The sequence below is a fragment of the Crotalus tigris genome, unplaced genomic scaffold (genome assembly GCF_016545835.1).
Source record: "Crotalus tigris isolate CLP2741 ecotype Arizona unplaced genomic scaffold, ASM1654583v1 scf7180000021629.274304, whole genome shotgun sequence".
Lineage (NCBI taxonomy): Eukaryota > Metazoa > Chordata > Lepidosauria > Squamata > Viperidae > Crotalus > Crotalus tigris.
Genome location: NW_024098601.1, coordinates 193867 through 219927, shown reverse-complemented (window position 1 = coordinate 219927; position 26061 = coordinate 193867). Strand labels below are relative to the sequence as shown.

The window sequence follows — 26061 nt, the reverse complement described above, 5'->3', positions numbered from 1 at the left end:
TTGCAGACATGTCATTACCCCAAGCAGTACTAGTGACACGGATGTTACCTAGTTTGGGCAATGCAAAGACTGAAAGGAAACCACCAAGCTCAGAGAGCACCAAGGACCCCTGAGGCTTTGCTCTCTCTGGTTTCCACCCTTCTACACAGGGATGGAGAAGGACCACTGAGCACCAGCTGAGCCGGGATGATTAATTCTGATTTGTGTCAGACACTGATTGAGCTTCAAGGGGAGAGAAACAAGGATTACGCGGATGACAGTTGGAATGAGACACGCCACTCACTGGGGCAAGCTGCTTCCTTGCCACTCCGGCTTAGGACATTTAGATTTGATGCTCAGTCTTAATCAACTTCTGGTTTCCACCTGGACACTTGTGTGATCTATCCAATGGCCCTTACGACTGGATTAGTAGGAAAATCGGTTACCTTAATCTACATTCTACTCTATTTTGTTCTGTTCTGTTCACACAACCTCCAACTTCCTGCAGGCTTCCCCAGTGACTTTGCTCATCAGAATCCAGCTATGACTCATGACCTATGATGGTTGTAGTGTCCTGGGGTCATGTGACCACCTTTTGTGACCTCCTGTCCGGCCAATTCCACGGGGAAGCCAGAATCACTTAACAACCAGGTTGCTAATGTAACAAATCCTTTCCCTTTTATAGACTGATGCTTGTAGCAATTTTTCTAAACATGTCCCTAAACGTTTACCCTTCAGCAATGGAACTGCAGCTTCATCCCACATTAGTCTTCTTGTTTCTGATGAAAGCTTTAGATCAGTGGTTCTCAACCTGTGGGTCAGGACCCCATTTGGGGTCAAACGACCATTTCACGGGGGTCGCCAAACAAGGCTGTCCGCCATTTTTTTCCCCTTTTCTTTAGCCATGCCCCTGGCACCTGGTGATGTATAAGTGGTTGGGGGTCACCACAACATGGGGAACTGTATTATGGGGTCGCGGCATTAGAAAGGTTGAGAATCAGTGCTTTAGATGGGTGAAGCCTGATTTATTTATTTTTTTAAGTCCCTTCCCGTGAGTCCCCTGAGTGACATTTTCCAACACTGTCAGTGACATCCTGGGGAATCTTGCCGGCGTATTCATGTGTCACTTCAGTCTGATGGACTTGGAGAACAGAGAAAGTGAGAATCCATTTCCTGACAACCGATGCACCATTTAAGCAACGGAAGAAGGACAGGTCTAAATTTGTGTGGTCGGGGAGGGGGGAAGCACAAGCTAAAAATAAGGTGTTACAAGATGCAAAGGAAAGGGGAGGATTGGGTGGGTATGTCCTAGTGCAGTGGTGGCAAACCTATGGCACGGGTGCCAGAGGCGGCACTCAGAGCTCTCTCTGTGGGCATGCGCACCGTCGCCCCAGTCGCCCAGTCCTAGGCCTTCAGCTGGGTTTTATAAAACCTTTTCGCTTTAGGCCTCCGGCGCTGTGTACAACAAAAAAAAAGGGTTCAATCAATCAGTCAATTTCAACCTCGTGGGAAAAAAAAGATCTTCCAAAGTTGGAATTGATTGATTGAACTTTTTAGTCCCACCCAGTCTGCCATTACCACCGTAGCCACGCCCACCCAGTGGGCCCCACCCAGCCAGTGGGCCATGCCCACCCGGCACCCGATGATGCATAAGTGGTTTTTGCGTTGCAGTTTGGGCACTCGGACTCTAAAAGGTTCGCCATCACTGTCCTAGTGCAAAGAAATTTGGGTTTAAGATTCATATATGGCTGGAAAAGGTAACAAAAATACAGATCGAATTTAAGCCAGAATTGTTTCTGTTAGGAATACTATGGCAAAGAAAATGAGTATTGAATATTACATATATTGACAGCTGCGAGAATAGCATTTGCCCAATATTGGAAAAATGAGAATGTACCCATCTGATGAGATTATAATTAGGAAAAACTTAGAATGTGCAGAAATGGACAGACTAACTCTAGAGATTAAAAACAAAGAAGACTCAGTCTATTTTAAAACATGGGAAAATTTTTTTATCAATGGTTAGCAAAACGGGTCAACGAGAAATGATTGCGAAACTTATTAAGAGGAGTGATGTTTATTGATTAATTGGCATAGTTTATAACTATAGTTATTTTTGTTGACTACAAACACTTATTATTATATTAGTCATTTCCACTGAACACCTGTATCCGGACGATAGTTTGCTTGCTAAAGCTTGAAATGTTATTGTTGTATCTACCCCTGTCCCAATCCCCTCCCTGAACCCCACCCTGAACCCCACTACCTACACTGACCTTATCCTTTCCTTACCCTTATAAAACCTAATAAAATATTTTTTAAAAAAAGGAAAGAGGAGAATTGGATCCTCCTGATTTGAAATTGTACGTGGGGAAAAATGCACGCACAGCAAACTGCCATGCTTTCCCCCCCACAAACCTCATAACCTTTTGATACTCCTTGTCCCAATGAAGCAGCCAGAAGGTCATCCACTTTTGACTTAATGCCTCACCTACCTAAACAGATAATATGCTTAAGTTCCTTCCTATCTCTTCCTGTCTTTGTCAGTTCTTTCTCCTTTTGATCTACTTGTATTTGTTTTTACCTGGTCTTTGACCATGTAATGTGTTACTAGAAAATTGTTGCTTACATGAAGACATTTTCCAATGAAGAAACTTTATGTCAGCATCGAATGGTTAAGCTGGTGTATGTAATAAGTATATAAGAAGCAAAAAACTCAGAGTTTGTCAAGCTGTGTCCTGCAGCTTCAAATCTCTGCTCAAGGCATGCCAGTGTCTTTTTCTTAGCGTCTTACAATTGTATTTTGTGGCTTGCCCTGTAGTTTGAATGCAAGGGGAAACAGTGCTGAGAAACAGAAGACGCTCAGAGTTAGAAGGACGTGCCCTGAAACTTGAGTGGCACGGATATATATGACGAAGTCAAGGTTGAAGTGAATTTTTTTTTTAAAAAAAAAAATCATTTCAGTTCAATCACTTTCCTAGAATCACAGATCACTCAACGTGGTAAATTCAGCCCGGAAATAAAACGTCGGTTTACACTGGGTCGCAGTGATGAACGCGAGCTGAATATGGAAAAGTACGAACATCAGCCTGGCAATCAAATATAGATTAGTCCACTCTACTGTGTTCCCTGTAGCTACCTTTGGTCGTGAAAAGTTGGGCATTAAAAAAGCAAGACAGGAAGAAAGGTGACTTGTTTTACTTGTGGTGCTGGAGAAGGCTCCTAGGTACTCCTTGGATAGCAAAGGTGACTAACAAACAAGAACTGGAGCCCATCACTGGAAGGCAAAAATCACAAAACTGCGTCTCACTTACTTTGGCCATGTCACGTGGGGCAATTTGCTTGAGAAAGCTATTATGTTCGGAAGAGTTAGCAGCATGTGCATAATGGTGGGTTTTTGTGGGGTTTTTTTTTTTTTGAGAGCTAAATGCAACGAAATTACATTTTCATGTATGCTGATTTAGTGTACATTTAAAGTGACAATAAAGTTTCTATTCTATTCTATTCTATTCTATTCTATTCTATTCTATTCTATTCTATTCTATTCTATTTCCATTCCATATTCTATTTCCATTCCCTATTCTATTCTATTCTATTCTATTCTATTCTATTCTATTCTATTCTATTCTATTCCATTTCATTCCATTCCATTCTATTCCACTCCACTCCATTTTCTATTCTATTCTATTCTATTCTATTCTATTCTATTCTATTCTATTCTATTCTATTCTATTCTATTCTATTCCATTTTCTATTCATATTCTATTCTATTCTATTCTACTCTATTCTAGTCTATTCTAGTCTATTCTAGTCTATTCTATTCCATTTTCTGTTCTATTCTATTCCACTCCACTCCATTTTCTATTCATATTCTATTTCATTCCATTCCATTCCATTCCTTTTTCTATTCTATTCTATTCTATTCTCTATACCTATTCCATTCCATTATCTATTCTATTCTGTTCTGTTTTGTTCTGTTCTGTTCTGTACCATTTTCTATTCCTATTCCATTCCATATTCTATTCTATTCTATTCTATTCTATTCTATTCTATTCTATTCTATTCTATTCTATTCTATTCTATTCTATTCTATTCCATTCCATTCCATTCCATTCCATGTCACTGCAAAGAAAATTCACCAAACTGTGTCTCACTTATTTTGGTCGTGTCACACAACAGAGCTGGAGAAAGCAGTTATGATGGGGAGAGTTAGTGGTAGAAGGAAACCAGGCCACCAAAGAACATGGTGGACATCATAATTGATGGACACCATCAAAGCTGACACCAGCCAGAGAATAGAAAAACTCAAAGAAGTAGTGCAAGAGAGGAAGATATGGAGAGACCTGGCCCATGGAATAACCACGCGTTGGACATGATTGAATGGGTAACATCATGCCTGAGCAGGGGGTTGGACTAGATGACCTCCAAGGTCTCTTCCAACTTTATTATTATTGTTGTTGTTGTTGTTATCATCATCATCCCCATCATCAAGAATTTGGACTTGTTACATGCCCACGTTGTGTCCAAAAACACCACTTTACAAAGCCTTAGTAAGACCATGCTTGGAATACTGTATTTTGTTTTGGTCACCACGATATAAAGTTGAGACACTAAAAAATGTGCAGAGAAGAGCAACAAAGTTGACTAGGGGAGGCTCCAAAATAAAGAACGGTGGCAGGAATAGAAATAGAAATAGAAAGAATAGAATAGAGTAGAGTAGAGTAGAGTAGAGTAGAGTAGAGTAGAGTAGAGTAGAGTAGAGTAGAGTAGAATAGAGTAGAGTAGAGTAGAGTAGAGTAGAGAATGGAATAGAATAGAATAGAATAGAATAGAATAGAGTAGAGTAGAGTAGAACAGAGTAGAGTAGAGTAGAATGCAGAATAGAGTAGAGTAGAGTAGAGCAGAGTAGAATAGAATAGATTAGAGTAGAGAATAGAATAGAATAGAGTAGAGTATAGAGTAGAACAGAGTAGAGTAGAGTATAGAGTAGAACAGAGTAGAGTAGAATAGAATAGAATGCAGAATAGAGTAAAGTAGAGTAGAGTAGAGTAGAGTAGAATAGAGTAGAGTAGAACAGAGTAGAGTAGAGTAGAATAGAATAGAATAGAATAGAATAGAATAGAATGCAGAATAGAGTAAAGTAGAGTAGAGTAGAATAGAGTAGAGTAGAGTAGAACAGAGTAGAGTAGAGTAGAATAGAATAGAATAGAATAGAATAGAATGCAGAATAGAGTAAAGTAGAGTAGAGTAGAATAGAGTAGAGTAGAGTAGAACAGAGTAGAGTAGAGTAGAATAGAATAGAATAGAATAGAATAGAATAGAATAGAATAGAATAGAATAGAATAGAGTAGAGTAGAGTAGAATAGAATGCAGAATAGAGTAGAGTAGAACAGAGTAGAACAGAGTAGAGTAGAGTAGAATAGAATAGAGTAGAATAGAATAGAATAGAATAGAATAGAATAGAATAGAATAGAATAGAATAGAATAGAATAGAATAGACCTTGGAGGTCTTCTAGTCTAGTCCCCTATTCAAGCAGGAGGACCTATAGCATCTCAGACAGGTGAATGTCTATGAATTGGGTATGTCTAATTTAATGAAGAGAAGGGGGGGGGACATGATAGCAGTCTTCCAATATCTCAGGGGGTGTCCCAAAGAAGAGGGGATCAACCTATTATCCAAAGCTCCAGAAGGGAATACCCAAATCCTGCAATCATTCTTCATATGTTTTAGTCTCCAGGACTTTAATCATCTTAGTTGCTCTTCTCTGCACTTTCCCCAAAGTCTCAACATCTTTTCTTTTGTACTTGCATTTGTCTGAGTTCTATTACTCATTAAAACAATAGTTATGACTATAAAGAAAAGAATTTTTTTTGGGGGGGGACTAACATGTGAGGCTCAACCTACCTAAAGGTTGATACCCTTGTCTGGATGGTCCTCCAAAGGTATTTCTGCTACCAAACCCACCGCCATCAATGGATCCATAAGACATCTTCTTTAGATCCCTTCTGGAGATCAGCTTCCTTTGGAAACTATAACAAACAGGGGGGGGGAATGTGAATTAGGCAGAGAGAAACTCCGAAAACAGAGAGAAATAGAAAAGTACCAGAAGAATGGATCAATCCAAAAGTACATGAGATTTCGATTCAAACACGGTCACCCATAATAAAAGGAACGGAATGAAACAATTAATACAGTGCTGAATTGTCCCTTAGTGAGTTGGCCATGGCGAGTTGTCCTAGGCTAGGGGTAGGCAATCTTGGCTCTTTTATGACTGGTAGACTTCAACTCCCAGAATTCCGGAGCCAGCATGGCTCAGCTTGGAAACCTCTCCCTTTTCCCTCAGCATGGCTGGCTCAGGATTCTGGGAGTTGAAGTCCACGAGTCATGAAGGAGCCATAGTTCCCCCATGCTGGCTCAGGAATTCTGGGAGTTGAAGTCCATAAGTCATAAAAGAGCCAAGGTTGCCTACCCCTGATCTAGGTCTGTCTGTCTGTCTGTCTGTCTGTCTGTCATCTAGGTCAGGGGTAGGGAATCTTGGCTCTTTTATGACTCGTGGACTTCAACTCCCAGAATTCCTGCGCCAGCCTGGCTAAGCTTGGAAACCTCTCCCTTTCCCCTCAGCATGGCTGGCTCAGGAATTCTGGGAGTCGAAGTCCACAAGTCATAAAAGAGCCAAGGTTGCCTACCCCTCATCTAGGTCTATCTATCTATCTATCTATCTATCTATCTATCTATCTATCTATCTATCTATCTATCTCTCATCTATCTGTCTATCTGTCTGTCTGTCATCTAGATCAGGGTAGGCAACCTTGGCTCTTTTATGACTCGTGGACTTCAACTCCCAGAATTCCTGAGCCAGCATGGCTCAGCTTGGAAACCTCTCCCTTCCCCTCAGCATGGCTGGCTCAGGAATTCTGGGAGTTGAAGTCCACGAGTCATAAAAGAGCCCAGGTTGCCTACCTTCATCTAGGTCTATATATCTATCTATCTATATATCTATCTATCTATCTATCTATCTATCTATCTATCTATCTGTCTATCTGTCTGTCTGTCATCTACATCAGGGGCAGGCAACCTTGGCTCTTTTATGACTGGTGGACTTCAACTCCCAGAATTCCTGAGCCAGCATGGCTCAGCTTGGAAACCTCTCCCTTTCCCCTCAGCATGGCTGGCTCAGGAATTCTGGGAGTCGAAGTCCACAAGTCATAAAAGAGCCAAGGTTGCCTACCCCTCATCTAGGTCTATCTATCTATCTATCTATCTATCTATCTATCTATCTATCTATCTATCTATCTATCTATCTATCTCTCATCTATCTGTCTATCTGTCTGTCTGTCATCTAGATCAGGGTAGGCAACCTTGGCTCTTTATGACTCGTGGACTTCAACTCCCAGAATTCCTGAGCCAGCATGGCTCAGCTTGGAAACCTCTCCCTTTCCCCTCAGCATGGCTGGCTCAGGAATTCTGGGAGTTGAAGTCCACAGTCATAAAAGAGCCAAGGTTGCCTACCCTTCATCTAGGTCTATCTATCTATCTATCTATATCTATCTATCTATCTATCTATCTATCTCTCATCTATCTGTCTATCTGTCTGTCTGTCATCTAGATCAGGGTAGGCAACCTTGGCTCTTTTATGACTCGTGGACTTCAACTCCCAGAATTCCTGAGTCAGCATGGCTCAGCTTGGAAACCTCTCCCTTTCCCCTCAGCATGGCTGGCTCAGGAATTCTGGGAGTTGAAGTCCACCAGTCATAAAAGAGCCAAGGTTGCCTCCCCCTGATCTAGGCCAATAGTAATTGCAGGAGCTCCATCTTGTACTGGCCATCGCTGTCTGAGACGGTTGAGTCTTTTTAGTATTTGGATGAGATATACCTTGTTTCAGTTTCCTGAAGTAAAAGAAGGTTTCACAGGTCAACAGAAACCAAAGGCTAAGCCCCTCTTATCAGCTTAACCACATTTTCAATAAGTTCATGCAAACACTAGTTTTTGGCTGATGCCATCTGACATACTGCAGGAGAGAACTTAAGAATGTAAGCAGCGCCCACTGGGTTAGACCTTTGGCCCATCTCATCCAACGCTGGCCAACCAACTGTCCAAGGAAGCCCACGAGTCTCTCTGAGTAGATGGTCTTCAACAAAAAGGGAAGGAAGGAAGGAAGGAAGGAAGGAAGGAAGGAAGGAAGGAAGGAAGGAAGCAAGGAAGGAAGCAAGGAAGGAAGGAAGGATAAAGAGCTGGGAATGAGATGGAAGGATGGATGGATGGAAGGAAGGAAGGAGGAAAGGAAAGGAAAGGAAAGGATGGAAGGAAGAGAATGAGAATAAGAATAGGGGAGGGGGAAGGAAGGAAAGAAAGGAAGGAAGGAAGGATGAAAGGAAAGGAAAGGAAGGAAGGAAGGAAGGAAGGAAGGAAGGAAGGAAGGAAGGAAGGAAGGAAGGAAGGAAAAAGAGCTGGGAATGAGATGGAAGGATGGATGGAAGGAAGGAGAGGATAATGAGAAAAAGGAAGAGAAGGGGAGAAAAGGAGGGAGGAAGGGAGGGAGAAGGGGGCTGGGAATGAGCTGGAGAGATGGATGGATAGAAGGAAGGAAGAGAATGAGAATAGAGGAGGGGGAAGGAAGGAAGGAAGGAAGGAAGGAAGGAAGGAAGGAAGAAGGGAGGGAGGGAGAGGGAGGGAGCTGGGAATGAGTGGAAGGATGGATGTATTGGGGGCAGTGAGGGAGGGAAGGAGTGAAGAAGCCAGGAAAGAGGAAGGGAAGGAGGGAGCAAAGAAACTTTGAGTGAAGAAGTGAGTTTGAAAACACAAAGACGAAAGTACTAGCTCTAGGGAAAAAAATATGGAAACAGGACTAAAGCAGTTGAGGCTGGAATATACAGTATGCATCCACAAATAACAAGAGCCCATTTTACTCCTGCCAGGAATATTACACCATCATTATATTTTAATAAAAGGCTCCTATGCTTCCAATTTAAAGACTCCTTTTTATGCAAAAGGCAGTCCCATGGCTGACTGGTCCAGGTGTTGCATCATCTTTTAAGAACTGAGTACGTACTTAAATCCTATGGTGAATTTCATGCTCTACCATTCATATTTATTCAAGGGTGGTCTGAACACCCCTGGAGATCCACCAAACACTTACAGGGGTCTGCAGCCAGATATGTGAAGACTATGTAGGCTTCTGTACAATGCATCTGACATCTAAGGGTTTGTCACAGAGAAGAGTGGGGTCAATCTATTCTCCAAAGCACCAGAAGGCAGGACAAGAAGCAACAGATGGAAAGAAGGAGTGAACCAACCTAGAATTAAGGAGAAATTTCCTGATCGTAAGAACACCAGTGGAAGATCTCACCCTCAGAAGTTGTGGGTGCTCCATGACTGGAGGTTGTCAAGAAGAGATTGGACAACCATTTAGCCGAACTCTTATAGGGTTTCCTGCTTCAGGGGGTTGGACTAGAAGACTTCTTAAGATCCCTTCCAACTCTGTGATTCTGCTGTTCTGTCCTTCTCCTCTGCTGTGAGTTATTGGCCTGGGAATGTGCAGGACCTGGGAAGCCACAGCTCTTACTGGATGCCTTTTAAAGATGTCTCATTGTTTGTTGTTGTTGTTAATTGCGAAGTCGTGTCCGACCCATTGCGACCCCATGGACAATGTTCCTCCAGGCCTTCCTGTTCTCTACCATCTTCTGGAGTCCATTGAAGCTCACGCCTACTGCTTCAGTGGCTCCATCCAGCCATCTCATTCTCTGTCGTCCCCTTCTTCTCTTGCCCTCCATCTTTCCCAGCATCAGGCTCTTCTCCAGTGAGTCCTTCCTTCTCATTAGGTGGCCAAAGTATTTGAGTTTCAACTTCAGGATCTGGCCTTCTAAAGAGCAGTCGGGGTTGATCTCTTCTAGGACTGACCGGTTTGAACGCCTTGCAGTCCAGGGGACGCGTAGGAGTTTTCTCCAGCACCATAGTTCAAAGGCCTCCATTCTTTGGCGCTCAGCCTTTCTTGTGGTCCAATTCTCACAGCCATACATTGCAACTGGGAAAACCATGGCCTTGACTATATGCACTTTTGTTGGCAGGGTGATGTCTCTGCTTTTTAGTATGCTGTCTAGATTTGCCATAGCTTTCCTCCCCAGGAGCAAGTGTCTTTCAATTTCTTGGCTGCAGTCCCCATCTGAGGTGATCTTGGAGCCCAGGAAGATAAAATCTGTCACTACCTCCATTTCTTCCCCATCTATTTGCCAGGAATTGAGAGGGCCGGATGCCATAATCTTGGTTTTCTTAATGTTGAGTTTCAAGCCAACTTTTGCGCTCTCTTTCTTCACCCGCATCAAGAGGCTCTTTAGTTCCTCTTCACTTTCTGCCCTTAGAGTGGTATCATCTGCATATCTTAGGTTGTTGATATTTCTCCCAGCAATCTTAATTCCAACTCTTGATTCATCTAGCCCTGTCTTTGTTAAGGAAGCCCAGTTGCTACATTTTGCTCTAACACTTTCCTTCCTGTTCTTCTCCACCCGCTCCTGGCAGGTAGGAATAACGGCGTCTCCTCCGGGATGAAGACTTTGGGCTTCTCCTACAGCATGTGAAAACCATCTGGCTGGAGTGCAAATTGCTGTTGCCATTGTCCAAGGAGCCGAGCTCAGAGAGCGGAGCAAAAATATCCCCTTGGCCTTTTTCATAGGAAACAAAGAAAAATCCAGTATTTTCGCGACAACAAAATACGTTCTTTTCTGTCTTTTTATCAGTGTTCAGAAGTGGAGGAAGGTGGAAGGGCAAAACCTGGCTTCCGGCTTCCAGCAAATGTATAGCTTGGATTTTATTCTTGATTCATTAAACAGATTTTTTTTTCCTGATTTACTTATCGAGTTATTGAATGAATTTTGTATTTTTGGCTTCTCTCAAAAATTCCCCTTCCAAAGAATGATCCTTTCCATCATTCTAATAACTTCCCCCAAAGGCCTCCATCCACCAAAACCTATCCGATAAACCTTGGAAAAGCCTCAGAAAACAAAATAAAAATTAAAAAGTAGGTCCACTTAGAATGGAATGGAACGGAACAAAACCAAACAGAACAGAACAGAATAGAATACAATGCAGAATTAGAATAGAATAGAACAGAATGCAGAATAGAATTAGAATAGAATAGAATTAGAATTAGAATTAGAATAGAATAGAATAGAATAGAATTAGAATTAGAATTAGAATAGAATAGAATGCAGAATAGAATTAGAATAGAATAGAATTAGAATAGAATACAATAGTAGAATAGAATGCAGAATTAGAATTAGAACAGAATAGAATAGAATAGAATTCAGAATAGAATGCAGAATAGAATTAGAATTAGAATAGAATAGAAAAGAATAGAATGCAGAATAGAATTAGAATAGAATTAGAATAGAATAGAATTAGAAATAGAGTAGAATAGAATAGAATGCAGAATTAGAATTAGAACAGAATAGAATAGAATGCAGAATAGAGTGCAGAATAGAGTGCAGAATAGAATTAGAATTAGAATTAGAATAGAATAGAATAGAATAGAATAGAATAGAATAGAATAGAATAGAATAGAATAGAAGCTGGAAGGGACCTTGGAGGTCTTCTAGTCTAGCCCCCAGCTCAAGCAGGAGAACCTATACCATCTCAGACAGGTGAATGTCTAGTCTCTTCTTTAAAAACTCCAGTGATGGAGCGCCCACAATTTCTGGTGGAAAGTGGTTCCACTGGTTGATTGTCCTCACTGTCAGGAAGTTTCTCCTTAATTCCAGGTTGCTTCTCTCTTTGGTCAGTTTCCATCTGTTGCTTCTTGTCCTTCTTTCGGGTGCTTTGGAGAATAAGTTGACCCCCTCTTCTTTGGGGCAGCCCCTCAAATACCGGAACACTGCTATCATGTCACCCCTGTTTCTTCTTTTCTTTAGACTAGCCAAACCGAAGTCCCGCAGCCATTCTTCGTATGTTTTAGTCTCCAGGCCTTGGATCATCTTCGTTGCTCTTCTCTGATTTTTTTTTCCAAACTCTCAACATCTTTCTTGTGATATGGTGACCAAAATTGGCTGCAGTATTCCAAGTGTAGTCTTACTAGGGTTTTGTAAAGCGGCAATAATACTTTGCATGATTTATTTATTTTGAATGCAAAATAAATCCACCGTCTCCACTCTCGGTAGACGCCAGAGGTTTTTTTTTATATCGATTAAGCTATCAAGCTAAGATTTGCTTTTTAAAGTTTCAGGAGCAAAATTGTAAGTAAGCAAGATCAAATCAGGGGAATAATGAGAATATAGACACGGGCACTTAAAACATCTACCCTATGTGCCTCAAGGCTCTTCTGATCAAATTTTTCAGCTCTTTGCAACATATCAACAAGCATTGAACCCGTTCCCTTTCTCTCTTTTACTTCTCACCTTTTAAACGTAGCAGTGGGCAACTTTCTCTGGAACTTGTAAACTTTCAAGATTTGTTTTTCTCGCCATGTATATTTGTACACTTGAACTAGACTGTGTTGTTTCTCTGGGCCACATATGTGGGTGTATGTAGATGCATAACTTAGTGTATTTATTTATTGTCATGCTTTTGCAGTGTATATTAGAGGTGGTTACCCTATGAGAGCTCTATGCAATGAAATCTCATTTTAATGTATGCTGATTAGTGTACATTTAAAGTGACAATAAAGCTATCCTATCCTATCCTATTCCATTCCATATTTTCTATTCCATTCCATTCTATTCTATTCCTTATTCTATTCTATTCTATTCTATTCTATTCTATTCTATTCCTTATTCTATTCTATTCTACTCTATTCTATTTCCTTTTCATTCTATTTCTTTTTCATTCCATTATTTCCCTCTTCTCTTCTCTTCTATTTCTTTTTCATTCTATTTTTTTAATTCCATTCCATTCTTTCCCTTCCTCTCCTCTCCTCTCCTCTCCTCTCCTCTCCTATTCTATTCTATTCTATTCTAGTCCTCACTATCCACACTTTCTATTTCCATAGATATTTATTTTTCTATAAAAATGTGACCCGCTTTTGAACAAGCACAATCTGGCAGGACTCTTGACAGCCTTACTGCAGAGTGCCAACAACACAAGCCACACCAAGGAAAAGACGTTTGTCGTGCTAATAAATCTACACGTCTTTCTGATAATAGTTCACGTGTTCTCACTAGACTAGATCAATGCTTCAATAACAACGTTTTATTTTTATTTTTTGCTTCCGTGGGGCTTTTCCAGAATGTAACCCTTGCAGATAACTAGGATTGAGTAGGTCTGCTTTCTCAGCTAAGTATCCCCAACAGTCGCACATCAATGTAATAAATTGTTGTCATTATAGTTATTATTATTAATGCACAACACCTAAAGGAACACAAAAATGCACACGGAAGGCATGCATATTGCTATTCCAATATGCACCACCTGGCCTATGCATTTTAAAAATACAGGGAGTCCTCAACTTACGAGCACAATTGCGCCCAACATTTCTGTGGCTAAATGAGTCATCGGTGAACCAAAGTTTGCCCCATTTTACCACCGTTCTTGCCACAGTTTATTAAGTGAGTCCCCGCAGTGGCGACGTTAGGAACCCGGTTGTTAAGACTACACCTCAAATACTGCAGCCAATTTTGGTCATCATATCACAAAAAAAAATGTTGAGAGTCTGGAAAAAAATTCAAGAGCAATTAAGATGACCCAAGGCCTGGAGACAAAAACGTATGAAGAACGGCTGCAGGACTTAGGTCTGGCTAGTCTAAAGAAAAGAAGAAAGAGGGGAGACATAACAGTGTTCCAGCATTTGAGGGGCTGCCACAAGGCAGAGGGGGGGGGAGGTTGTTCACCAAAACACCAGATGGAAGGATGAGAAGCAATGGTGGGAAACCGACCAAAGAGAGAAGGAACCTGGAATTCTGTTCTGTTCTGTCTGGTCCATTCCATTCCATTCCATATTCTATTCCATTCTATTCCATTCCATTCCATATTCTATTCCATTCCATATTCTATTCTATTCCATTCCATTCCATTCCATTCCACTCCACTCCACTCCACTTCATTCTATTCTATTCTATTCTATTCTATTCCATTCCATATTTTCTATTCTGTTCTGTTTTATTTTGTTCTATTCTATTCTATTCTATTCCATTCTATTCTATTCTATTCCATTCCATTCCATTCCATTCCACTCCACTTCATTCTATTCCATTCCATTCCATATTCTATTCCATTCCATATTCTATTCTATTCTATTCTATTCTATTCTATTCTATTCTATTCTATTCTATTCTATTCTATTCTATTCTATTCCACTCCACTCCATTCTATTCCATTCCATTCCATTCCATATTCTATTCTATTCCATTCCATTCCACTCCACTCCACTCCACTCCACTTCATTCTATTCTATTCTATTCTGTTCTGTTCTGTTCTGTTCTGTTCTGTTCTATTCCATTCCATTCCATTCCATTTTTTCTATTCTGTTCTGTTTTATTTTGTTCTATTCTGTTCTGTTCTGTTCTACTCTGTATTCTATTCTATTTCTATTCTGCATTCTGTTGTGTTCTATTTTCTATTTCTATTACTTCTATTTCTATTCTGCATTTTATTTTATTCTGCATTCTATTCTGTTCTGTTCTTATTCAATTCTATTCACAACTGTCAATTCAATTCAATTCACAACTGCAATGAAAATTTTGGGCTCCGTTGTGATTGTGAGGACTGCCTGTACTGCGTTATCCTGCCATAGTCCATTAACTGACCACAATGTCGTTTCTTTAGGTCTTTGCAAAAATTCCAGCTGCCTTCTATCCTTCTCTCCACTTTTTTTTTTTAAAAAAAAAATCTTCTTCCTTGCTTAGAAAACAAAGCAATTCCCTTTTCCAACCTCTGTATGTTCACTACACAAGTGCACAGCTTAATCTACTGAATTTCTCTGCCCATGGATGTGGTCCTTTGTTGTTTTAGGGACGCACAAAAAAGAACTACTGCTCAGAAATCTGGTATTTATTTGTATTCCTTGTCTCCTGTCACTCCTTCCTTCCTTCCTTCCTTCCTTCCTTCCTTCCTTCCTTCCTTCCTTCCTTCCTTCCTTTCATCTTCCTTTCCAGGGCTTACCCGTGGAACAGGTTTAATCTATCGGCACAGTGAGCAAACACACAACTCCAGCACATTTCAGTGAACAGAAAAATTAAAATTGTCAGCATTGCGGGAATTCTGGCATTATCCACTGGCGCCCTGATCGTGAATTATGAACAATGGTTTCAGTTGGGAGAGAGGTGTAGAAAGAAAGATGCCTATTCTTGAATGAACGGAAGAGAACTGAGTAACAAAGATGGAAGGGATCGTGGAGGTCTTCTAGTCCAACCCTCTGCTCAGGCAGTAGACCTTAGACGAGTCTGGAAAAATGGCTGTCCAGTCTCTTCTTAAAAACTTCCAGTGTTGGAGCATTCACTGCTTCTGGAGGCAGGTGGTTCCACTGGTTAATTGTTCTAACTGTCAGGAAGTTTCTCCTTAGTTCTAGGTTGCTTCTCTCCTTGATCAGTTTCTGTCCGTTGCTTCTTGTCCTGCCTTCAGACGCTTTGGAGAATAGCTTGACTCCCTCTTCCTTGGGGCAGCCCCTGAGATATTGGAAAACTGTTATCATGTCTCCTCTAGTCTATCTTTTCATTAAACCCTAACCCTCTGCTCAGGCAGGAAACTCTATACCATTTCAGACAAATGGCTGTCCAGTCTCTTCTTAAAAACTTCCAGTGTTGGAGCATTCACAGCTTCTGGAGGCAGGCTGTTCCACTGGTTAATTGTTCTGATTGTCAGGAAGTTTCTCCTTAGTTCTAGGTTGCTTCTCTCCTTGATTAGTTTCCACCCGTTGCTTCTTGTCCTGCCGTCTGGTGCTCTGGAGAATAGCTTGACTCCCTCTTCTTTGTGGCAGCCCCTGAGATATTGGAAGACTGCTATCAGGTCACTCCTAGGCCTTCTTTTCAATAAACGGTAGTATTTATTTAATGATGTAATAATATTTAACAATTATTATTATTGGTTACAGAATAATAAAATAAAATCTTATCACTGGAGGTTTTTAAGAAGAGACTGGTCAGCCACCTGCCTCAAATTGTATAGGGTCTCCTGCTTGAGCAGGGGGTTGGACTAGATGACCTCCAAGGTCCCTTCCAGCTCTACTGTGATTCAGTATACCCTCCCTCCTCCCTATGGCAGAAGAGTCACCCAACTCCCATTACAGGCTCTTGAGCTCATCCAGTCTTGTTAATTTATCAGATGGAAGATTGTTAAGTTCTCAAGCCTGGCTAGCCAGGATGGTTCCTGTGCATTTTGAAAGCCCCATAAAGGGATTTTATGTTTCATATCATTGCAGTAGACTGACCCTTTTCCTCCGCTTCTCTCTGTTCTGCTGAGTTATCATTCATTATCTGTGACTGACTCCCTGCTCCATTAACTACCTGGATATCTTTCTTTGCCACTTTTTTTTTTAAAAAAAAACCCTCTCCCCTCTGTAAAATTGAATTAAGCTGCTGAAAAGAAAGAAAGAAAGAAAGAAAGAAAGGAAGGAAGGAAGGAAGGAAGGAAGGAAGGAAGGAAGGAAGGAAGGAAGGAAGGCAGGCAGGCAGTCAAGGAAAGAAAGAAGGAAGAAAAGAGAGAGAGAGAGAGAGAAAGAAAGAAAGAAAGAAAGAAAGAAAGAAAGAAAGAAAGAAAGAAAGAGGGAGGGAGGGAGGGAAAGAGGGAAGGAAGGAAGATGGAGGAAGGAAGGAAAGAAGCAAGCAAGAAAAAGAAGGAAGGAAGGAGGGAAGGAAGGAAGGAAGGAAGGAAGGAAGGAAGGAAGGAAGGAAGGAAGGGGCAGGGAGGGAAGAAGGAAAGAAGCAAGCAAGCCAGAAAAAGAAAGAAGGAAGGAAGGAAGGAAGGAAGGAAGGAAGGAAGACAGAAAGAAAGAAGGGAGGGAGGGAAGAAGGAAGGAAAGAAGCAAGCAAGAAAAAGAAAGAAGGAAGGAAGGAAGGAAGGAAGGAAGGAAGGAAGGAAGGAAGGAAGGAAGAAAGAAAGAAAGAAAGAAAGAAAGAAAGAAAGAAAGAAAGAAAGAAAGAAAGAAAAGCTATTTTCAGGTTTTTAGGAGGGAAAGATTTCTGGAAATCTTTAAAAGAAAAATGGCTCTGTGTATTTAAAGGAATAAATTGAGAGGGTTTGCACCTTCTGGGTCATTCTCAACTGCTATCTGCCTGTAGTTTAACAGATCTAAGAGAATAACAGAGGTGGAAGGGATCTTAGAGGTCATCTAGTCCAACCCCCTGCTCAGGCAGGAAACCCTATACCATTTCGGACAAATGGCTGTCCAGTCTCTTCCAAAAAACTTCTAGTTTTGGAGCATTCACACCTTCTGGACGCAGGTTGTTCCACTGGTTAATTGTTCTAACTGTCAGGAAGTTTCTCCTTGGTTCTAGGTTGCTTCTCTCCTTGATTAGTTTCCATCCATTGCTTCTTGTCCTGCCTTCAGGTGCTTTGGAAAATAGCTTGACTTCCTCTTCTTTGGGGCAGCCCCTGAGATATTGGAAGACTGTTTTCATGTCCCACCCTGATCCTTCTCTTCATTAAACTAGACATACCCAATTCCAGCAGCCATTCTTTGTATGTTTTAGCCTCCAGTCCCCTAACCATCTTTGTTGCTCTTCTCTGTACTCTTTCTAGAGTCTCAACATCTTTTTTATACCGTGGTGACCAAAACTGGATGCAGTATTCCAAGTGTGGCCTTACTAAGGTATTGTAAAGTGATATTAATACTTCACCTGATCTTGATTCTATCCCTCTGTTAATGCAGCCCAGCACTGTGTTGGCTTTTTTGGCAGCTGCAGCACACGGCTGGCTCATATTTAAGCGATTGTCCACTAGGACTCTGAGATCTCTCTCACAGTTGCTACTATTGAGCCAGGTACCACCTAGACTACACCTGTGCATTTGGTTTTTCTTGTCTTAGGGTACCTGCCCTGCAGAGCAATACACTTAGTTTTCTTCACAAGATTTCAGACTGGGTCAAGGTCATCTAGCTGGCTTCACACCTATGGCAGGAATAGAACTCAATTGCAGGATCCAATCTAGGTCAGTCACTGAGACCAGAAGTTTAGTCTTCCAAGCTTTTGTCCTTGTGCTGGAGACCATCCCCAGGGATCTTCTTTCTCACTAGAAGTGTGCTTTGGGCTGTTCTATGCATAGTATTTGTGTGGTGCCTGGTTGTAATATGGCTTTTTTGTTGTCGATTCTGATGTTGCTGGCTGGCTGGGCTGTTGTTTCCTTGTGCACCCTGGGCTCCTTATAAGCTGGTGGTAAACTTGCACTTCTATTGACTGACAAGGGGTCCATTTCCCAGGCATCAACCTATTTCCCTGGCTATTTTTGTACCTGCTCGGCTAACAATCTTAGTAGCTGCGAAACTGAATGTATGTCTTTGTTCATTGCAACGTGAGACATGCCAATGAGTTCAGGTCTCCTCGTCTGACCATCGCTTGCGTTCTTGCAATCTGGAGGTTGCCTTCCTCCCTGTCTGACCTACACAGTCACATGGGGCAATCCATCCATGCAGGAGATCCAATAGATTACATTACACGTGTCCCCCCCCCCACCTCCATAAACGATGGTTGCAATGCATATTTTTGATGTCCAGCAAGGGGTGTGCCCTAAGATGGCCTTCTATCTCTTTTCCTCCCTTTCTCTCCCCTGCGTGTTGTGCAGGCATCTTGTCATAAATGTTTGTGGGTACCCGCTGGGCCTGAATTGTTCACCTGGATGCTGCTTTCCAGTTGTTTTGAGCTGGGTGGGAGGGCACTTTTCCTGGCACATCAGCGGTTGAGTCATGCAGAAATTTTCATTCTGTGTGACTCTCTTTACATGCACACACACACATACACACACACACACCAGCACAGAAGTGCTCCCACTGCAAGCTTTAAGCTGCTCCATTCTATAAATGGCCTTGACATTTTTCCTCCACTCATTGATTCCAAAAGGAAGATAGAAAGGGAGTGAGGAAGAAGTAGGGATGGTTTTTTTTTCCTTTTCTTTTAAGGTTGCAAAGATGCTTTTCAACAGATCTTTTGGAATGCAGTTTTTGCCACGTAGGGACCACACCCCCGGGAAGGAAATTTGTGGAGGAGAATGTCAATCCGTGGGAGGGAAACCTGCTGAAGTTAATTAATAGCTCTGGAAGTGGAGAAGTGGACTGCGCCTTCCCCTTCAGGAAAACCGTATTTTTAAATCTGGAAGAAAAAAGTCAGAATCCTAGGAAAGGATCCATCGCCTGGTATGGTGGGAGTTACAAGAAGAAAGTTGACATAGGATTAAAACAGCGAGGAGGAGGAGGAAGAGGAGGAGGAGGAAGAGGAGGAGGAAGAAGAGGAGGAGGAGGAGGAGAAGGAGAAGGAGGAAGAGGAGGAGGGGGAGGAGGAGGAGGAGGAGGAGGAGAAGAAGGAGGAGGAGGAGGAGAAAGAGAAGTTCTAGGTTCTACGTTGCTTCTCTCTTTGGTTGGATGGAAACTAACCAAGGAGAGAAGCAACCTAGAACTAAGGAGAAACTTCCTGACAGTTAGAACAATTAACCAGTGGAACTCCTTGCCTCCAGAAGCGGTGAATGCTCCAACACTGGAGGTTTTTAAGAAGAGACTGGGCAGCCATTTCTCCGAAATGGTGTAGGGTTTCCTGCCTGAGCAGGGGGTTGGACTAGATGACCTCCAAGGTCCCTTCCAATATCATCATCATCATCATCATTATTATTATTATTATTTGGAGGAGAAGGAGGAGGAGGAGGAGGAAGAGGAGAAGGAGAAGGAGAAGGAGGAAGAGGAGGCGGAGAAGGAGGAAGAGGAAGAGGAGGAGGAGGAAGAGGGAAGGAAGAGAAAGAGAGGGATTGTGGGATCCTTGGTACTCTCTGAGCTTGATTAGAACAGATGTTTCATGACCCAACTGGTAGCATCATTATTGCTGGAATAGAATGGGACTTGCAGGGAGGAGGAGGAGGAGGAGGAGGAGGAGGAGGAGGAGGAGGAGGAGGAGGAGGAGGAGGAGGAGGAGGAGGAGGAGGAGGAGGAGGAGGAGGAGTAACTCAATTTCCCAAAGAAGCATCTTGTCTTAAGCTGGGAATAGCTACCCTTGGAGGGGACGTTTGAACTGTATAAAATACAAATGCATAAAGACCCATGTCAAAGAAGAAAAGGTTAAAAGAAAAGAAAAAAGTCCTGATCCAGCCCCACTCCTTGATATTTCCAACTGCAAACAAGTTTCTGTCTCCATGGCAGAATATCGTTTGAAGGGCAATGCCGTGAAGGGACGGCTAATGCTGCCCATCCCATCTCTCAGAAGGGTTTTCAATCTGCGGAGAGTTATTGATTCCCAGGACGCTGAAAATTTCTTCCACGTTCCCCACAGTGGTGGCTTTAACAGAATAACAGTGGGAAGGGACCTTGGAGGTCATCTAGTCCAACCCCCTGCTCGGGCAGGAAACCCTATACTATTTCGGACAAATGGCTGTCTAGTCTCTTCTTAAAGACTTCCGCTTTTGGAGGCAGGTTGTTCCACTGGTTAATTGTTCTCACTGTCAGGAAGTTTTTCCTTAGTTCTTGGTTGCTTCTCTGCTTGATTAATTTCCATCTGTTGCTTCTTGTCCTGCCTTCAGGCACTTTGGATAGCTTGACTCCCTCTTCTTTGGGGCAGCCCCTGAGATATTGGAATACTGCTATCATGTCCCCCCTTGTCCTTCTTTTCATTGAACTAGACCAACGGTTCTCAACCTGTGGGTCGGGACCCCATTTGGGGTCGAACGACCATTTCACGGGGGTCGCCAAACAATGCAGTCCGCCATTTTTTTTCCCCTTTTCCTTAGCTGTGCTACTCCCTTTTATTCTATTGGCTTTTGAAAGCCAATAAATAGACTCTCTTGAATAGAGTCTAATTCTATTGGCTTTCAAAAGCCAATAGGAATTGTCCAGGCTGTCTCTGCCCTGCTGAGCCTGCCAAAAGTCCCATTCTGCAAACGGTGCTGCACCAGTTGAGTAGTCCTCGACTTACGACCAGTTGAGTAGTCCTCGACTTACGACCGGTTGGAGGTCACGGCATTAAAAAGGTTGAGAACCACTGAACTAGACATACCGAATTCCAGCAACCGTTCCTTATATGTTTTAACCTCCGGTCCCCTAATCGTTGCTCTTCTCTGTACTTTTTTTAGAGTCTAAACATCTTTTTTACATCGTGGCGACCAAAAATGGATGCTGGATTCCAAGTGTGGCCTTCCCAAGGCATTATAAGACTTCATGTGATCTTGTTTTTTTCACTGTTATTTTGAGACGATCCTCTTTCTATCTCGCTCAAGCCTTGCTGACATCTCCCACTTCCCAACCTGAAATAGAGGATCTCCTGCTTCATCTTTTCCTTGGGGATTCAATGGAGAGAGAATGGAATGGAATGGAATGGAGTGGAGTGGAGTGGAGTGGAGTGGAGTGGAGTGGAGTGGAGTGGAGTGGAATGGAATAGAATGGAGAATAGAACAGAACAGAACAGAACGGAACGGAACGGAGAATAGAGTAGAGTAGAGTAGAGTAGAGTAGAGTAGAGTAGAGTAGAGTAGAGTAGAGTAGAGTAGAGTAGAGTAGACTGGACTGGAGTGGAGTGGAATGGAATGGAAAATAGAATAGAATAGAATAGAATGGAATGGAATGGAATGGAATAGAATAGAATAGAATAGAATAGAATAGAATAGAATAGAATAGAATAGAATAGAATAGAGCTGGAAGGGACCTTGGAGGTCTTCTAGTCGGGCCCCCTGCTCAAGCAGGAATGGAAGCTATAGAGCTGCAGAGGCCAGAGAAGGGAACGCTGTGCAGGGATGGACAAATCTTTTGAGATAAAACCCACAATTGCCTTCCTTTAAAACACACTCCATCTGTGAGGATTTTTCCCAAGGTCTCTTCTCCTGCCAAATTCTCTTTGGCACCTGACTGAACGGCAGGAGGAAGTAACAGAGGGAATTATTACTGCATGGTGCTCGCACATTAAAACAAGGTTCTTGGGCTTTGTTTTGTTTTGTTTTGTTTTGTTTGGCAGGGGTAGGTTTTAGGAACAGCAGCAGTTGGGGGAAATTGTTATCTCATCCGACTTTAGCACCGGCCCAGCAAAGTAATCCTTGTTTAATTCCACCCAGGATGTTTTTAACTGCTAGACTCTCAAATAGAAAGTGTGGCTTCCAAGACTCTTCCAAAAAACACCAGGCTAATCTCAAATCATGGCAGGTTTACAAAAAAAGTCTTTTTAAGAAGAGAAATAAAATCACAGTTCAATCCAGACTCAAGATGTGTCATTTGTAAAACAAATTCTGTCCACTAGCACAATTTCAACAGACAGAGCAAGACTATCAACAAAATAATTGTAGTTATTTGTATTTGGTGGTCTTTGAGCTTGGTTGCTTTCTTGTAGACGTTTCATGACCCAATTACATAACATCATCAATGCTAGAAGGGAGTAGGGTTTGTGGAGAGGAGGAGGAGGAAGAGGAGGAGGAGGAGATGGATGGATGCTCTCTGAGTTTGGTAGTTTTTTTTACAGATGTTTCATTACCCAACTAAGTAACATCATCAGTGCCAGAAGGCAGAAGGCTTTGTGGAGAGGAGGAGGAGGAGGAGGAGGAGGAGGAGGAGGAGGAGGAGGAGGAGGAGGAGGAGGAGGAGGAGGAGGAGGAGACGATAATTGTGGGGTCCTTTGGTGTTCTGTGAGCTTGGTTTTGCAGACATTTTATTACCCAACCAGGTAATATCACCATGAATGGAATGAGTGGAATGGAAGAATAGAATAGAATAGAATAGAATAGAATAGAATAGAATAGAATAGAATAGAATAGAATAGAATAGAATAGAATAGAATGGAATGGAACGGAATGGAACGGAATGGAATAGAAAATGAAGACGAGTAGAATAGAATAGAATAGAATAGAATAGAATAGAATAGAATAGAATAGAATAACAGAGTTGAAAGGGACCTTAGAGGTCTTCTAGTCCAACCCTCTGCTAAGCCAGGAAACCCTATAAAATTTCAGATAAATGATTGTCCAATCTCTTCTTAAAAACTTCCAGTGTTGGAGTATTCATAACTTCTTGAGGCATATCGTTCGTAATATTCTATTCTATTCTATTCTATTCTATTCTATTCTATTCTATTCTATTCTATTCTATTCTACTCTACTCTATTCTATTCTATTCTATTATTCTATTCTATTCTATTCTATTCCTATTTCATTCCATATTTTCTATTCTATCCCATTCCATTCCTGAAACTCAGCAAAAATCAGAAAAAGTTTAGAGAATTCGCCAAAAAATCTTTGCTAGATCCATTAGCCAAAATTCTCCTTGGGCCCAGGTGAAGCTCAGAAAGAAATCAACTAAGCATGCTTTACCACCCCCGAGATAATAAATCTGTCCACTGAAATTTAACACCGATGAAATTGACAACTAAACTCTCTCCTTGCATCAAATTCGAAACACTCACAAGTGTTATCTCTTCAGACAGTCTATACTTATCCACTGCTGCCAGACCTGGTTTGACCGATGGGTCAATTGCAATGACATCAACCTGGCAGAAATTGCAGGTTTATCGATCAAAAGGCATCTAGTGAGATCACGTCTTGACTTGGCCAAGCTCCAGGAACAGATCGGAAGACATCAGTGGTAATGCGCAAAAAAAAAAAAAAAAAAGATTTAAGTATGATAGGGTCACCCAGGACCTAGCACTACAGAAGTGCCAGGATTTGGAAGAAGAGCAATTTTTGAAAATACATCAATCTTTTGCAGCTTTATTTTATTATTTAATAACAATAATAATAGTAGTAAAGTTGGAAGGGACCTTGGAGGTCATATAGTCCAACCCCCTGCTCAGGCAGGAAACCCTACACCATTTCAGACAAATGGCTGTCCAGTCTCTTCTTAAAAACTTCCAGTGTTGGAGCATTTATTGCTTCTGGAGGCAGGTGGTTCCATTGGTTAATTGTTCTTACTGTCAGGAAGTTTCTCCTTAGTTCTAGGTGGCTTCATTCCTTGATTAGTTTCCATCTGTTGCTTCTTGTCCTGCCTTCAGGCGCTTTGGAGAATAGCTTGACTCCTTCTTCTTTGGAGCAACCCAGAGATACTGGAAGACTGCTATCATGTCACCCCTGGTCCTTCTCTTCATTAAACTAGACATCCCCAATTCCAGCAACCGTTCCTTATATGTTTTAGCCTCCAGTCCCCTAATCATCTTTGTTGCTCTTCTCTGCACTCTTTCTAGAGTCTCAACATCTTTTTTACATCGTCAGGACCAAAACTGGATGCAGTATTCCAAGTGTGGCCTTACCAAGGCATTGAAGAGTGGTATTAATACTTCACGTGATCTTGATTCTATCCCTCTGTTAATGCAGCCTAGCACTGTGTTGGCCTTTTTGGAAGCTGCAGCACACTGCTGGCTCATATTTAAGTGATTGTCTACTAGGACTCCGAGGTCCCTCTCACAGTTACTACTATTGAGCATGGTGCCACCTATGCTGTACTTGTGCATTTTGTTTTTCTTGCCTAAATGTAGAAACTTGCTTTTTTCACCATTGAATTTCATTTTGTTAGTTAGTGCCCAGTGTTCAAGTCTGTCCAGATCCTTCTGTATCTTAAGCCTGTCTTCTGGAGTGTTGGCTATTCCTGCCAGATTGGTGTCGTCTGCAAATTTGATGAGTTCCCCATCTATCCCTTCATCCAAATCATTGATGAAGATGTTGAAGAGTACTGGGCCCAGAACAGAGCCCTGGGGCACCCCACTACACACTTCCCTCCATATAGATGCATTTCCATTGAGGACCACTCGCTGAGTACGGCCGGTCAGCCAGCTACGGATCCATCTGGTGGTGATTCTGTCTACCCCACATTTTTCTATCTTATTTATTGGTGGGTATCCCACTGTTAGTATTTTTACAAATAACTCAAGGTGGTGAGCGTATCCAACACACCTTTCTACTCCTATCATCCTCATAGCAAGCATCCTGTGAGCTGGGTTGGGCTGAGAGAGGATGACTGGTCCAAAGTCACCCAGCCAGCTTTCATGGCTAAGGCAGAACTAGAACTCACAGTCTCCTGGTGATTGGACTAAAGTCACCCAGCTGACTTTCATGGCTAAAGTGGGACTAGAACTCACCATCTCCTGGTGACTGGTGCAAAGTCAACCAGGCATTTTTCACTAGAAGTCACCATCTCCTGGTGATTGGCCCAAAGTCACCCAGCTGGCTTTCATGGCTAAGGCGGAACTAGAACTCACAGTCTCCTAATGACTGGTCCAAAGTCACCCAGCCAGCTTTCATGGCTAAGGCAGAACTAGAACTCACAGTCTCCTGGTGATTGGACTAAAGTCACCCAGCTGATTTTCACGGCTAAGGTGGGACTAGAACTCACCATCTCCTGGTGACTGGTGCAAAGTCCCCCAAGCAATTTTCACTAGAAGTCACCATCTCCTGGTGATTGGTCCAAAGTCACCCAGCTGGCTTTCATGGCTAAGGCGGAACTAGAACTCACAGTCTCCTGGTGATTGGACTAAAGTCATCCAGCTGACTTTCATGGCTAAAGTGGGACTAGAACTCACCATCTCCTGGTGACTGGTGCAAAGTCAACCAGGCATTTTTCACTAGAAGTCACCATCTCCTGGTGATTGGCCCAAAGTCACCCAGCTGGCTTTCATGGCTAAGGCGGAACTAGAACTCACAGTCTCCTAATGACTGGATGAAAATCACCCAGCCAGCTTTCACAGCTAAGGCGGAACTAGAACTCACAGTCTCCTGGTGATTGGACTAAAGTCACCCAGCTGACTTTCACGGCTAAGGTGGGACTAGAACTCACCATCTCCTGGTGACTGGTGCAAAGTCCCCCAAGCAATTTTCACTAGAAGTCACCATCTCCTGGTGATTGGTCCAAAGTCACCCAGCTGGCTTTCATGGCTAAGGCGGAACTAGAACTCACAGTCTCCTAGTGATTGAACCAAAGTCACCCAGCTGGTTTTCATGGCTAAGGCAGAACTAAAACTCACTGTCTCCTGATGATTGGCCCAAAATCACCCAGCCAGCTTTCATGCCTA

General features: G+C 42.3%; 1 protein-coding gene across 1 annotated transcript in view; it reads right to left on the bottom strand.

Annotated features, from left to right (window-relative positions):
• The window catches only part of LOC120296854 (t-SNARE domain-containing protein 1-like), a 113348-nt gene that overhangs the window by 49692 nt on the left and 37595 nt on the right, over window positions 1-26061 (bottom strand). Inside the window, exon 3 of the mRNA XM_039318881.1 lies at window positions 5885-6009. Within this exon, the coding sequence (XP_039174815.1) occupies window positions 5885-5969 (85 nt within the window). The 5' untranslated portion in view covers window positions 5970-6009. The remainder of the gene's footprint in view (window positions 1-5884; window positions 6010-26061) is intronic.